Here is a 16718-nt window from a genome sequence, read left to right as displayed (position 1 = left end):
TTTTTTTTTGCAGTCTTCAGCTTAGTATGCATTTACAGGTTTGTTTGGCTAAGTAATTTGTAAGCTTATTCTGTTCTTTAGATCTGTAATTGCACCTCTTTGCTTGTGTAAGAATATGTCTCAGTTACTGAAACAAATCCATATGCAGGTCATGCTGAAGACCTGATGAAGTGAAGAGATGATTGTTCAAACCCGCAACAAGTCTCAAGTTTACATGAGATCGCATTACAAGCCCAGATTTATACAGGCTTCGTTTCCACTGCTGCCTGCCAAGAAGCACATGGCAGCTACGTCAGGGTGCCTCTCTCGTTCTCACACATCTACACAGATGAAAACAGAAGCTGGCACAGACATGAAATATTAAGAACATGACAATATAAACATTGTGGCTCTGTACAAGAAATGGAGGGGTGGCATTTATGGCTGCTTGAAATCCAACCGTGTGCCTTGTTTTCCTTTTGTCTTTGTACTCATTCATTTCTTCACTTTTTTTGCACACATATAAAACATAACAAAATTATCTTAAGTCCTCAAACTAGCAACTGCAGACTGCTTTAGGTCTCACTCAGCTCCCAACCGGGACTCACTCAGCTACCAACCGGGCTGGATATCTGTTCAAACCCTACCACCTGTGGATGTCAAAGGGTGCTTCCCATTGCATGATACCTACTCGGCTTGCCTCTGCTTTTTTGTATTACCTGGAATCAGTATATTTAGTAGTTAATATTACTTGCTTGCCTGGGGTCCAAAGTGAGCCAAGTAGGCACTAAACCTGACGTATAAGCCTTGCAGAGTGCTGACGGGCCAGAGAGACTTAGGCTCAATGGTCACCCACATTCAACAGCAGTTTCAGCCCTTGCCCTTCACACATACACAGACACTTACTTCATGATATTATGAACTGTAAAAAGACTCATTGAATTTGAATTGAATGACATTTATACCCTGTAAATTGGTAAATCACTAAAAAAACTGGATTGTATCATTTCACAGTTTGTATCTTGGTAGGAGCTTCAAGATATGCAAATTAATGTGTTAATGCACTCAAAAATATGTAGTGCACTACATACAAACAGGAGACAATCAGAATCCTGGCTCCTACCGACAAACATTTAAGTACATAATATATCTAACAAATAATTTGTTGAGATGCACCCACCAAAGGCTAAGTTTTTGCAAGCAAGCCTGGGTGGTGGCTTTAAAAAGATTTTTTTCAGTGCAAGTCTGCAAAGAATCTCACACTTTCACAATCTACCATACACAATATTATGACAATATTATCACTGTAAAATGTGCATGAACTTTGAGCCCACAGAGGGCACTGCAGAAACCATCAACTACTGGGATGAATGCATCCACATGGGATTGGGAGTACTTCAGAAATATTTCACTTAAGCATAAAAACAATGACTGAAAAAAACGTGCTCCGTGGTATACTGAAGAAGCTCTCACCTTAAAAGAAACTAAGGAAATTAGAGCAGAAATGGCAGTTGACTAAACTGGAAGTATTTCACTGTGCCTGGAAAGACAGCTTTATAGAATACAGAAGGACATGTCAATGAGCATTCAGCACATCTGTCCTCCCTGATTGAAAATAAATAAATAAATAAAGATAATCCTAGAGTACCATTTAGTGCGATCTCTAAACAAACAACTAGGCAGCTACTGATCCACTGATCCCAGCCATTCACAGCATCAATGCATTTATGGACTTTAACAACAAGCTTGAAAATATTAGACAAACTATAAATGCCATATTAATAAATCCAGCTTGTCTGTCATCTGGTGTGGATGATTTAGAACAAAACATAGAAGAACGATTAGATGCCGTTGACCCACTTCCACAGCTTGAACTGGAGAAAAACATCTACTCGTCAAATTCTACGACCTGCACACTTGATGCAATACCAACAAAACTATTTAAAGAAGCTTTACCAGTTATAGTCATTCCCTTTTTAACAATCATAAATTTGTTCCTTAGACTTGGTCAAGAACACACAGCATTTAAACTAGCAGTTATTAAACCCCTGATCAAGAAACCGAATCTTGATCCTAGTGTACTATCCAATTACATACCTATAGAAGATCTTAGAAAAAGTTGTGGCCCAACTACTTCGCTCATATCTGCATAAGAATAACATTTTTTAGGCCACACCATAGCACCGAAACAACTCTAAGATAACAAATGTTCTTCTTCTCACCTCTGATCATGGCTGCGTATACATGCGGGTGCTACTTGACCTCAGTGCAGCTTTTGACACAATTGACCATACTATTCTGCTAGAAAGACTAAAAAACATGGTTGGAATCACAGGAACAGCCCTATCATGGTTTAAGTCTTATGTTACAGAATGCTACCAGTTTGTAAAAGTAAATAATGTCTCCTCTACTCACACAAAAAAGAGATTTGGAATTCCCCCAAGGCTCCATTTTAGGACCTTTATTATTCATATTATACATGCTGCCACTAGGCAGAGTTATTATTATTAATATTACTATTTTTATTATAATAACATGTGACATAATGACACTTAACTGGTGACAGCTTTAAATTCTATCAGTAGTTTGATCAGAGGAGGATGGTTCACCCTTTTGACTCTTGGCTTTCCAGTTGGTCCTCCCAAGGTTTCTTCCTCAAGCCTCAAGGGAGTTTTTCCTTGCCACTATTGCCTTCAGCTTGCTTGCATTGGGCTTTGATTCAAATTATCTGTATTCATACAAATTATCTAAAGTTGCTTTGCGACAGCTTTAGTTGTAAAAAGCACTACATAAATAAATTTGATTTGATTCACAGAAGCATGTCCTTGTAGATCCATGGTTATTTCCGCAATACAAAGTCAGGCCTCATTCTGCATGTGCCATGACAGTGTGTCTTTTTAGCATAAAATGCTTATGCTATGAAGGAATTAACAGAAAACATAAGACGGCAATCAGACAGCGGTGAACATGGATGGCTAAGCAGCTGAAGTTATAAAACAAGCAAGAAGGAACAAAATTTACTATTGCAAATCTGCAACAGTTAGCCTCCTTAAAAATGCTGATTTTGTTTTGGTTAGATTATTTGGCCAGTTAAATAAAAGTTTAAGAAATTAACAAAAAATAAATTCTTTGTTTTTTGTTCCACTTTAGAAAATTTCCCAACATTTTGGAAACAGGCTTATAGTGTTATGACCTTAGAAGGGGTGTCAATAAAGTTTTATATATCTGTTCTAATAGCTGGAGGGCCAGTGTGTATCATGAATGTATCTTATAAGAATGTCTTTTAATTAATTGCCATTTGAACTATAAAGACTTAACTATTTTATTTAACCAAATTTTAAACTAAACTTTATTTAACATTTAACTAAATACATTTGACAAATGGCTACCTGGCCCTATACTGTTATTCAATGATTTCTGCAGTAAAGAAAAAAAAAAAAACACCCATAACTGCATAGGCCATCTCCTGCTGTTACTGTGTAAATAAATTGACTTTCTGGGTCAGGCTAATATTAGACCCATGTCTTGTTTGACTCTATATGGCCCACGACTGAGGATGACTGCAAAGCCTTAAAAAGGCATGTGTTGGAGGGATATGCAATAATGGTGAGGTAAGTTTACATTTTGTTTTCTTAAAATGTTTTATGCTTTTAAAGTGAAAATCTTAAAACAAGATTGCTGACTATAAGTGTAAGGGAGATATTTCACAGAGATAGAGATGTTTGATAAAAATATCAATATATTTTTATCATTCCAAATGCCTTAATATAAGGCTTCAAGAACAGACATGCCTTTTCCAGACCAGTATTCACAGATCTTGTGCATGTCATTAACATGAATCAGGGCCTTTAGTTTACAGAATATTGCTTTCTCAGGAGCTAATGGTTGTGAATTTGAATCACCCACAGCAGACAAGAGTTTTTCCTCAATGTAAAGGTAGCAGAAGCAAATCAGAAGACCCCCAAAATGCTAACAGACAATCTGTTGGATGGACTGTAGTAGTGCTGGCTGCTAAAACCTTTTTTTTCAGTGTATACATTTCACTTCCTTAAGTTCAGTGTCATCTTCACTAAAGTCAAAACATGTCCAAATGACAGACACAGTTTTTCTTTGGAACAAGCTGCTCAAATTGCTCGTATGTTTGCTTATAGGCTCTGTGTTTAGGTTCTCCTTCATGTTGCTTCCATGTGGTAGACTCGATGGGGCAGAATCATATGACTACATGCAGGGGAACAGTAGGTTAAAAAAATAAATAAATAAATAAATTATTGATATAGACAATATTACATTAATTAGAAGTTCTGAATTTTGATTAATTTTTATTAATTGCCCAGTCCTAGATTGTATGGAAATTTATAACAGCATGCCCTTAGTTGACTATCTCTGGTATCATTTTTAATTCACCATTTGGATTCTGCAACCAGCTGTTCATCAATAAGACATAAGCAGGGACTTTTGCTGTCTACACTTTTCTAGGGTACTCACAGTTTTGGGAGCTCTACAGTGTCATAGGCCATGTCACCATGCTTCAGCACTGGTTTGTTTGGGTTGTGCTGGTGCTCTGTGAGCAAAGATTATGAGGGCGTCATCATGCATCATGGCATAAATGGTTTAAGAGGATTTTTGTGTAGGCAAGGACATAGTGGACCTATCTGAATCATGTTTGCACATAATCTATAAGGACAGGGGGCTTTTTTTTTGTTTTGGGTTTTTTTTTTCTGTCCCTACCAGCAAGACCTGCAGGGCTGAAGTGGAATTTCTCATGCTTATGCCAAATGTAGCAAGACCCTTGTGAAATACAGCCACACCAATACACTAGCCTGCTACATTGAAGCTACTGAAGCAGATAGAAGCTTTATTAAAGTGATGATTGTGTCACATTACTCAAACTCAGCTTGAGCAGAAGGGACTGGGGTGAAGTTTTATTAATTAAATAAAACTAAAATATAGCCGCTAGTGGCTATCTGAGTGTTCAAGCACAAACTGGCTTAATATGGCAACAAAGTTAAATCTGACAACTCCTGTAGTATACATTGCTTGTGAAAGAATGTATTGACAGTAGTTGACAACTGGGCTGAGTGGGTCTGTGCAGTGTCAGATACTTTGTGATGTATATAGCGTGTAATGTGTCTGACAGTCCGTGTGAGGATTAGGTGACTGTGTTTGTGATGTGTGTCTGACTCTGTGACGTGCGTCGGTTTCTGTGTACATATATATCTCAATGCCCCTTATTATTAAGTTTTAGTGCAAATACTTTATTATAGAGCCACCTGTTGCAGGAACAATTCAGGTACATTGGCCTTCACTGTAGCATCAGTTCATACCCATTGGGCTTAGTACTTGTAGAAAGTACCAACTTTTTCATAAGCATGCCAAAATGATTCCCAATGGAGTAGTAAAAGATCAACCATAACCTTATATATAAAATAATATAAGAATGTTGTAGCACCTTCTGGTGTCCTTACTACTGTCATATTAACCATAATGTTTCATTTGACCACAAGAGATTTTATAATTATTGCTTAGTCTGCTGAAAATATATAGGCATTCTGCTAAAAAATGCAAACACATATTTGAATGTAAAGTTGTCTCTGAATATTTACCTAACATGGACATATGTGATATCATCAGAATTCTAAGGACCTAAACTTCACATGCAATATAACCACTATGAGGATCAGACCACACGATAAAATTGTGGTGCCACTACATTTCTAGATGGCAAAAAACTAATGTTTGAAGTCATTGTCCTATTGCAGCACCCCCTGTAGTATATGCAATTGCAAATTTGAGACATTGTGCATGCTTAACTTTCACTGAGATATTCCATTTTATTTATTTGAAAATGTGAATTGCGCCCACTAGTGGCTATTGTAACAAAACATTTTGTGTACTTAGGAAGTGCCACCATGAACATACCATTCATGTTTCATGATGACTGGACCTTGTTAAAGTTGTCAAACTGCTGCTGAAAATTGATTGGCAGCCATGTTTTTTTTTAATATATCATCATCATAGAGTTTGATTCAAGACATCACTCAGTACCTGCACACCAATTGTCATGTTAATTGGACAATCCTGTGTTATGTGACAATTTTCTAGTTGACATAGCTACCCCAGGCTTGCAGTTGCACGATGATGTAATCATATCTTGCAGCCCCTATAGGGTTCAACCACATGAAGTTTAGTAACATACGGGGAAAGCGTTGGCGAGTTAGCCAATCAGTGTATTTTCTGTTGCCCACCGAAATGCACACAGACTACATCTAACCTCTAGGTGGGGTGTCTGTATGACCTACGGTCTCTTCCGCACAACGAGTTTTACCCAAGAAAAAGAATAATAAGAAAAACTGGTACAAAAACAATAGGGTTCTACATGCTGCATGCTTGAACCATAATAAAACTAAACATAACAGCCCTAGAATAGAGACCTGAGAAAACCAGAGAAAACACACAATGACAGGCTAAAATATTTGTGCTGTTCATTACTATATAAACAAATGCAACAGGCAATACTGAGGTCAGCAGAAATTATTGAAAATGTCTATATAAGAAATGTCTATATATTGTATGTAAATTAATACTGTGAAAGGGCTATCTGACATACTCTAGAGAGAAATCAGAAACAACACTGATTCTGACATTTTCCAGAGAATAAATGCCATCACATCTGGAAAAAAAGTCAATATAAGCACCCACTACTTTGTATTGAGTCAGACAGCACTGTTAATCAAGCAGTCTGCCTTGTTACTGTCAGCAGAACAAACGCAGACTACGCTGTCTTGTCCATGTACCTTCAAACTCATGCCAGCTGGTGAGCTCCCTCAGCCATAGCACGATATCCATCTGGTAGCTGTTAAAACATGCAAAAACCTGAACACACACACACAAGCTATTAATAGCTTATGCTAACCACTCAAAGCATCTTCCCCTGCAATTTTCAGCCGATATTTAATAGTTTAGGTTACGTTTTGGGCATAAGCGATCAGCAAATAAATGAAGACAATAATGGCCTAAAGGTCAGAGAAGCTGGCTTAGGGCCAGAAGGTGCAATCCCCTGGAAAGGAGAGTGCAGGAACAGCTCTGTTTTCCTCGTCAACATCCAGTTTTTTCCTAAGTGTGTGCATGTGTGTAAAACTTGCTCATAAATGTTTGGTTATTTCGATACATGGGTTAAAGGAACCCAGTGTAATATTTGGTATTTATGCAGAGTGCAATTCTTTTTTTACAGCAATATCCTGAAACCCAATGGGAGGTGGGAAGGTGGGGGTGGTTTCCTACCCTACTCCAATAAGTTCACAGTGCAGTTACTGTAGTGAAAAGTCCAGAGCAGCAATGACAAAGGCTCTCCTCTCCCAATTACAATTCACTGAAACTTCACAATGATTTTGCGTTGCTTTACATGCAGACTCTCAGATTCCCAAAAAAGACTGATAAAGAGAGATAATTTAACCCTTTATTGATCTCAAAGTAAAATGAAGGTAATTGCAACAGTATGTCTTCATCTAAGAGCACTTAAAATTCAAGATTATAAAAGAGTAAACATATTATCACCTTGCTGTACCTTCACATTTACACTTGCATACAATAATTATATATATATATATATATATATATATATATATATATATATATATATATATATATATATATATATATATATTACACCTGCATAATTTAGGGGACCTTTCATATAAATTATGTTCATAGTATGTAATGGAAAACTGTGCATGTCGTTTACAAATCTTCACTGTCCAAACATGCATTTCCCTTTTTGTCAATTTTTACTTTTCTACATTTGAATACAACAGCTGTCCACATTGTGGGAACATTTCATGATGAATGGACCATTACAAATGCCTCAATGTTTACAATGACTTACATTGAAAGTTAAGAAAATTTCTCCTGTAAAGTTACTATTCATGAAATATTTGTTTTTCTTTGGACAGAGATGAAATGATATGCAACAAGGGCTGAGTGAGTTGGGTGTTTGTCCACACAGGTGAAGATGATTAACCGTATTCAAATTCCTGCTTAAAAATGTACAACAGTTTCTTTCATCAAATTTACAGGCATGTGTGTGTGTGTGTGTGTGTGTGTGTCTCATTTCAGGGACTCAGAGGCTTAAATAAACGTTCATCATGTATCCAAAATCTCATCCGTTCATCCAGTCCATTCATTCATTCAATCTTTTTCTGTAAATACTTCACCCTGTTCAGGGCCACGGCCCACTTGGAATCACTGGTGTAAGGCAGGAACACACCTTGGACAGAATGCCAGGGCACCACACACTCAGTCACAAAAACAGACACACACACTGGCAATTTTGAAGAGCCAATCCAAAATATGTTTTGGAACCATGATAGAAACTGTTCATCCAGATATGCAGAAATCCATACTAAGAATTCAGAAAAAAAATAACATGGGAGAGAAAGAAAAAGATGGAGGAACAGAGAAGGAAAAAGTAATAATTAATTAAATACCTTCTTGGTGTACCATCTTCATAAGGCTGTATAATCACCACTTTGACAGTGACAGAAGTGCGCAGTAGATCAATCATCTGTTCGTGAGTGAGGGTTGCCACGGCCACCTTGCAGATCTCGACCAGTCGGCTGCCCTGCCGCAGGCCCGCTTTCCAGGCAAAACCAAAGGCCTCCACATCAGCCACAATGCCCTCAAAGTTGACATGGAATCCCAGTTGACCAAGACTGTTCCGGCGCAACGTCATCTCTACTGTTTCACAGCCCCTGGTGACAATCTGTAAACACACACATACATACACACCAAAAGGGCATGAGAATTCAGCACATTCCCATCTTTAATGGGACAGGGAAAAAAGTGAGGTGAGGGTCCAAATCTTTCAAAAATTAGGTCATGTAGTCAAGTCAAGTAGGGTTTCCTATATAAGGAAGTAGAGAACTCCCAAACAGGTCCACTGAGGATGCCATCAATACTACCCTTCACACAGCACTCCCACACCTGGAACACCAGGGAAACTATGTAAGAATATTATTTTTAGGCTTTAGTTCTGCCTTTAATACGGTCATCCCCAGCAGACTGGTGACCAAACTCATAGACCTTGGTCTTTCTCATTCAACATGCATCTGGATTAAGGACTTTTTAACAAACCGCACCCAGTCTGTTAGATTAGGCCGCCAGCAGTCCTCCAGGGTAACACTCAGCACTGGAGCTCCACAGGGCTGTGTGCTGAGTCCTCTCCTCTACGCACTCTACACCCACGACTGCACCCCCACCCACTCCAGCAACACAATCATCAAGTTCGCGGATGACACAACCGTGGTGGGACTCATATCCCTGTAGGCGGTCTCATCTCCACCAGATGAAGTCCTGGGACTGGTGGAGTGGTGTGCAAAGAACAATCTCTCCCTGAACTCCACCAAAACAAAAGAACTGGTCATTGACTTCTGGAGGAAACGCATAGACCCCTCACCACTCAACAAAAATGGGGACTGTGTGGAAAGAGTCCCCTCCTTCAGACTTCTGGGTATGCACATCTCTGAAGATCTCTCCTGGAACACCAACACCACAGCTGTAGTTAGGAAGGCATAGCAGAGACTTTATTTCCTGAAAATTCTCAGGAAAAACAACCTTCAGGAGAAGCTGCTGGTGTCTTACTACCGCTGTGCCATTGAGAGTGTGCTGACCTACTGCATCTCAACATGGTACAGCAGCTGCTCAGTGGCAGAAAGGAGAACTCTACAGAGAGTGATCAACATGGCCTAGAAGATCATCGGTTGTCCACTGCCCAGGCTGGATGATCTGTTCAGCTCCCGCTGCCTAAGCAGGGCAGCCAATATACTGAAAGACTCCTCCCATCCTGGACACCATCTCTTCCAACAGTTGCCCTCAGGAAAACGCTTCAGGTCTGGCATAAACGCTTTAAGGATTGCTGCTCAATTTCGTTGTACATGTGCAATGACAATAAAGGCTATCTTATCTTTAAAACCACCACTTTTAGGAACAAAAAAAAATGTACCTGTACCATACCTTTTTTTTCTGAGAGTGTAGGTACCATGCAGTCAAAAAGTGTTGTGTGTTCCTTCTGGGTTCATTTGTTTATGTTTATTTTTAATAATATTTTGATGGATCACAGTTCATTTGTTTTTGTGCACTCTGAGCAACAGATTACAGCTGGGGTATGTGCACATTTTAGGGCTGGACAATTAAATAAAAAATTTATCTAAATTCAGAACTTCTAATCAACGTACCCTTGTCTATATCTACTATATCTATTAGTATAATTCTGTTATGTCTCCACTGTGGGTTCATGTACTTTCCTTTTAAAACCATGCTACAAAGCTGAAGTCACGTGATTCTACTTCTCTCTGCCACATGGAAGCAACCTAAACGCTGAGGCCGACTCGAGCAGCTTGTACCAAAGAAAAACATACCGTCTGTGGTTTGGACATGTTATTTTTTGACTATAATTCAGACCACACTGAACAAAAATAATTCAAATGTAAACAATGAGAAAAGCGACTAAAGCACAATCATACACCAAATATAAACAGTGCTCAGAAAACAAGTGAGGCACAAGCTCCCAGCAACATTAGAAAAAATATCCCATATTTAATACAGGAGCATATTTAGAGTACAAGACTCGTCACTGAATTTTGAGGGTTAAAAATACAAAAACAAAATAATAATTGTTCATTAAATCATAATCGTTTAAAAACGAACAATTAATCGTGATATTGACTTGCACTCATATCGCCCAGCACTAGCACATGTACAGCTAAAAGGAAGGTTTGCTTGCTTCTAGATGTGAAAGCTTGCCCATCGACAGACCATCACTATAATGTGAAAAGATTTGGGCTTGGAACAGCTTCTGGGCCCAGTGACAGAATGCTATAGAGCCTAGACCACACTCAGTTTGTGTCTTACAAACAAAGACAGGGGAAAATTAACTCAGAGGATGTGATTAACATAGTTAATGAGAGTATCCACCCCAGCACTGATCCTCGCTGGCTCATCTCACATGCTAATATATCCTGTCCTTCTGGAGAGCAGCTGGATGTTATACAGGCACAGGATGTCATTTTCGTCTTATCACATTATCTTTCTTTATTTCCCAACACACACACACACACACACACACACACACACACACGGGTTCAAGTCTGCCTGTTAGAGAGCATGCCACATGCCAAGGAAGTGCATGTCTGGGCGAGACAAGGACAGACTCAGCTTGAGTGCTGACCACCAGCATGCTGACATTGGAGGCCTGCTGAGAGATCAGAGGGCTACTTGAACACATGCAGACTTGAAAAATCAAAAGAAAACAAGTCTAAAATGAAATAAAGTAAATAAATAAAAATAACAAAAATAAATAAATGTACCATATAATTAACACCTGGTTGTGGCAAATAAAATTAAAAGACAATTATGTTTTATGAAAAGATTTCTACATTATCACTGTCCATGTATCAATTGTCCAATGTATCATTGTCCATTTGATCAGCTCCTCTTACCATAAAAGAGCACTACAATGTAGTCTGCTTCTCTGCATACTTTCTTTTCCCTTATTTCACCCCTGCTCTTCAATAGTCAATACCCCAACAGGACCACCACAGACCAGGAATGATTTGTGTGGTGGATCATTCTAAGTGCTGCAGTGACACTGACGTGGTGTGGGTGTGTTAGTGTGTGGTGCACTGGTAGGAGTGGATCAGAAACATCAGTACTACTCGAGATTTAAAACACTGTTCACTCATTGTCCACTCTGTTAGACACTCCTACCTTGTTGGCCCACCTTGTAAATGTAAATCAGAGACAGTAATTTGTTTCTGCAGTTTGTGTTGGTTGTACTCTAGTCCTTCATCAGTGGACACAGGATGCTGCCCACAGCATGCTGTTGGGTGGATATTTTTGGTTTGCTGACTATTCTCTGCCCAGCCGTGACATTCAGCAGCAGTGCTGAATCAGTCTGCTCCACACATACCAGCACAACCCACACTAACACACCACTGTGTCAGTGGCGCTACCATCCGATTACATAGTGCAGTTTTACAGTGCTAAGCAACGACTGAGGCTCTGTTCTCCCCATTACAGGACAATGAAGCATCACAATGGTTGCAAATCTAATGTAAAAATACTACTACTAGGAATCGTAATCCTAGACTGAACTTTATTTTTTTAATTTATCTGAGTATAATATCAAAAATACATTTGTATAATATGCCCCCAGATTTTAAATTAAATTATAGATAACCACTTTCACATAAAAATGGAGTGTTTGTAGAGGCACATTTGTAGTATGCAGTGTTTATGAGTTCAAGTGGAAGGCAGAGTCCTCTATCATTACAGCAAGACCTGGCCTTAATTTACAAGCTTGGCTGTAATGTTTACACAGCAGCTCAGTCCTTCTATTTTTAGACTGAAGAAAAATACAAACCCTTATATAGCAGGGCCCTTTATCCACTAAAAGTTCAGTTTGCATTCTGTGTAATAGTCCACATATGGAGATAACCGTGCATATCTCGATAGAACAGTCTGTATCTGTAATCTATTCCTCCATCACCTCAGCTGACTGTGCAGACAGGCGACATTGGAACAACTCATAATGATATGGTTTGAATCCTAGATTAATTCAAAAACATCTGATCTGGCAGCTCAATCCATCTGACGGCAGTCATGGAACTGTGGATGTGCTATCTTTGCAAAAATAGGCCACAATGGCACTAATCCCATGTGCAACCAGCGCATTCAGGTAATCCTGAGAGACATCCTGCCCTTGATTCACCCCACGTAGGTAAAATTGGAAATTATTACAGTGAGAACAACTGAATTTCATTCATTCATTATCTGTAACCGCTTATCCAGTTCAGGGTCGCAGTGGGTCCAGAGCCTACCAGGAATCATTGGGCTCAAGGCAGGAATACACCCTGGAGGGGGCGCCCAACTGAATTTCCTTCTATTTTAATCTATTTAATGGCACAAGGCAGTAACACACCCTGAATGGAGCGCCAGTCCATCGCATGGCACCACACACTCAAAGTCACTTACACATTCACAGCTATAAACATTTTTGAAGAGCCAAACCTAATTTAAAATGGTTTGGTGCATTTCCACCCACTTAAAATTGGTTCCCAATCCAGAACATTTCGTTCCCAGCTGGAACCAAAGAAGATTATGTTCTTCAGTGAGAACCATGACAGAATCTGTTGGCATGTCAAGTTAAAGAATTTCCAAAAACTGCTCAAAGTCTCAAAAATATGTTACAGTGCAATGGAACTGGACAAGGTCATTTACAATGTGTTTTATGGTCAATGTTGTGCTGGTTACACAGAACATTCACCATCAGTTGTATCACTATAACAATTTCTGATTTAGAGCGAAAACTAGGAAATAATAGGAAATGAAAACAGGAAAATGCTCCATTTGTGGGATTTCCAGGGCTGTGGTCAGCATGATATAAGGTGAATTGGCTACATTTGTCCACTGTTCTCACTGCTCACAAGCTCAGCAGGGTGGCTCTGGGACCACATTCTGAAATATTAGACTTTAACTTTACAAGAGCAATTAGAAACTAGGCAAGCCTAATTTAGCCGGACTGCCATTAGCCATATAGCCACTGTCAGAGGTGTTTCAGGCATTTCAAAAACAGGAAAGCCCAAAATACATACCCTTGTCATTGGAAGGTCTGGAGAAGCTTGGGTGCTTCATATCAATGTCTTTGTTTACATGTGGATTTTATTATTATTATTATTTATTTTTTTATTATGTGGTTGTGTTGTGTTTGGAGGGCAGGACTAATAAACGCAGAAATGAAAAAAGGAGCACAAAGTTGAATATATATATATATAAAACATAACACTGGCATCAGTGTTTTTCTTGTTCATTTTATTTAAAAAAAAAAATACATGATATACCGGGCGGCACGGTGGCGCAGCAGGTAGTGTCGCAGTCACACAGCTCCAGGGGCCTGGAGGTTGTGGGTTCGATTCCCGCTCCGGGTGACTGTCTGTGAGGAGTTGGTGTGTTCTCCCCGTGTCCGAGTGGGTTTCCTCCGGGTGCTCCGGTTTCCTCCCACAGTCCAAAAACAGGTGGATTGGCGACTCGAAAGTGTACGTAGGTGTGAGTGAATGTGTGTGTGTCTGTGTTGCCCTGTGAAGGACTGGCGTCCCCTCGAGGGTGTATTCCCGCCTTGCGCCCGATGATTCCAGGTAGGCTCTGGACCCCCCGCGACCCTAAAATTGGATAAGCGGTTACAGATAATGGATGGATGGACATGATATACCACCAGAGAAGACCAAGAACATTTTGTTGATTTTAAGAATTACAATTACTTATTTATTCAATGTAACCGAGTAAAACACGTGAATTTAAATGTGGCTGTGCAAAGCTATATGGAATTTTGTTAAAACACTAACGCCACAATATCTCCCCCCCACAAAGACACACACTCACGTGAAATAAGACAAATTCAACAGTCCTCCTCTCTCTGTGAGATATAATACGTGTGTAAATGTTGCAGAGTTCCGAGCCGTTCTGCTGAGGTTGTGAACAGCGGAGAAGTCTAACTAACACAGAGCCAAACATAGGCACAGTAACACACAAATTGAGCGTGTTTCTGTCTTATTTCCTATTATTCAGCACACGTTCACACTGAAGACCCTACTGTTCTTTGGTTCCAGCTGGGAACTAATTTTTATGGTTTGTGAACCAGTTTATGACGGTTTAAACGTGCCGAACGGTTCCAAATGTAGTTCACAAACTGTAATATGAAAAATTACAGAGAGTGTAGTAGCGCCACCTTAAGTTATTTCTGTGAAATATGGCTTAACTAACAGTTCCTACTCACGCATGCTTCATTAGAGTCAATCAGTCTGTTAGGAGTCAGTCAGTCAATAAGCGAAAATGCCTCTTCTAGGCCGGCCCAGTAGGCGGTCCTGCAATAATGTATCATTATGATCTTAACCTGATGTAAACAGTGAATAAACCATGACTCTGTCCCTGGTTTCCATCTGGTTAACTGGATAGCACCAAGGTGCTAAAAAATCAAAAGAAAAAGAGTTCTTTTGGTGGAAATGGGCCAACAGTGGTCCAAGGTGGGGTTTGAACCCACAACCCCAGAACCCTGGAGTTGTATCACAGTGACATTAACAGTAGCACAATCCTGCCACCCAATGTATTTCATGCTTTTCAATAACACCACTCAGAGTTGACCATGGAATATCTAGGAGGACAAATATTTCACAAACTGACTAATTGCAATAGTGGCATCGTACTGTACTACCACTTGAATTCAGTGAGCTCTTTGGAATGACCCAGTCTTTCATAAACATTTATGAAGGCAAACTGCAAGGCTAGGGTTTTGGTTATATACCCCTGTGGCAGCGGAATTAAATGAAACAATTAAATTTAATTATTAGGTGGACTGTCCAAATACTTTGGTCCATGTAGTGCATATCCAAATAGGTAACTCCTCAGAAGGGGAGAGAAAATAATCCTGCTGTAAAAAAAAAAAAAAAGAATTATGCAATTTCAGACCATTTCACTGGTATGTGCATCATGAAACTTTCACAAAATATAAAGAACATTTGGAAATAAAAGGTTTTTCAATCTGACAAGCTACTATCCAGGTACTAGCCTAGTCTGTGAAAAATGTGACAGATCAACACAGGTTATCTGGAGTTTAAGGAGCGTAACTGGCTTATGGCATTCATAAGAGTTACAACAAGAGAGATCAAAAGCACAGGCAGGTATAATATTACACTCTCCCAGGTCAAACATCTCAGGCTTCCATGCTATCTGATCCTTCATGGAAATCTTGTGATAGATTTTCAAGGGCTTATAGAGAGCCAATTAGAAATCACAGATGCGATTTGATTGCTCCCCAAGAAGCTCAAGAGTGCAGGTATGCAGTCACATCGAACATAGCTGCAAGAGATATAAAGTAAATCCTTAATTACAACCACCATATACTTTCTGCTTAAAAAGCCCCTGAGACCAGTTTTTGTTATTAAAAAAAACCAAAAAAAACACCACAGCCGGCAGTGTGGGAATGATTACATCTTTACCCAAGATATGTTAACAAAAATGTGGGTCAATTTCATTTTTTGAAATAACAAGGAACATAACCAGAGTGTTTTGATTTAGCCTGATTAAAACTGACTTCAGACTTTGATCAAAGAAGAAACGTGCATTGCAAAGGCAGAGGACTAAAGAAACAGCAATATGAACTTGACAGGATTATTACAGATAAAAACAGGAGTAACATTTCTTTTTGGTAGCATCAAAGTTCATTCCTAGCCCTTTTCCAACAAAAGAACAGTTTCTTGAACCGGTTCTGTTTAGGATTCTTGGGACACTGGTGCTATCCAGTGAACCCGCTGCTGTGTTTTCACCAGTTTTTATGGGAACCAAGGTTGCTGTGGTTTAATTTAGTGCCAGCGCCAGAGATAAATGCATAGAGTCAGGACAGTATCATGGTTTATCCACTGTTTACAATGGGCTCAGATCAGTATGATATATGATACACATTTGGATCTGTCAGTAAACGTTTGAGCATTTCAGGGTATGGTTCCAGAGCTGCCCACCTGAGATTGTGATGTGTCACATTGACCACAACCCCAGAAACAGATGACAGAGATGGAACATTTTATTTATTTATTTATTTTTTTTTTAAATCAGTAATCAGATAACAGGTCATTTGCTGTTTTCAAATTTCAAAACAAAAAGGTCTACAGACTAATCTTTTTTTTTAAACCGTTTTT

The 16718-nt window shown here is 39.2% G+C and overlaps 1 protein-coding gene across 6 annotated transcripts in view; it reads right to left on the bottom strand.

Annotated features, from left to right (window-relative positions):
- Positions 1-16718, bottom strand: part of LOC136706130 (signal-induced proliferation-associated 1-like protein 2) — a 174608-nt gene that overhangs the window by 47296 nt on the left and 110594 nt on the right. For all 6 annotated transcript variants that reach the window (XM_066680071.1, XM_066680068.1, XM_066680066.1 and 3 more), the window contains one exon: positions 8463-8737. In XM_066680071.1, coding sequence (XP_066536168.1) covers positions 8463-8737 — 275 coding nt within the window. The remainder of the gene's footprint in view (positions 1-8462; positions 8738-16718) is intronic.

This window comes from Hoplias malabaricus, chromosome 8, assembly GCF_029633855.1.
Source record: "Hoplias malabaricus isolate fHopMal1 chromosome 8, fHopMal1.hap1, whole genome shotgun sequence".
In the NCBI taxonomy this organism is placed as follows: domain Eukaryota; kingdom Metazoa; phylum Chordata; class Actinopteri; order Characiformes; family Erythrinidae; genus Hoplias; species Hoplias malabaricus.
This window is presented reverse-complemented; position numbering and strand designations above follow the sequence as displayed.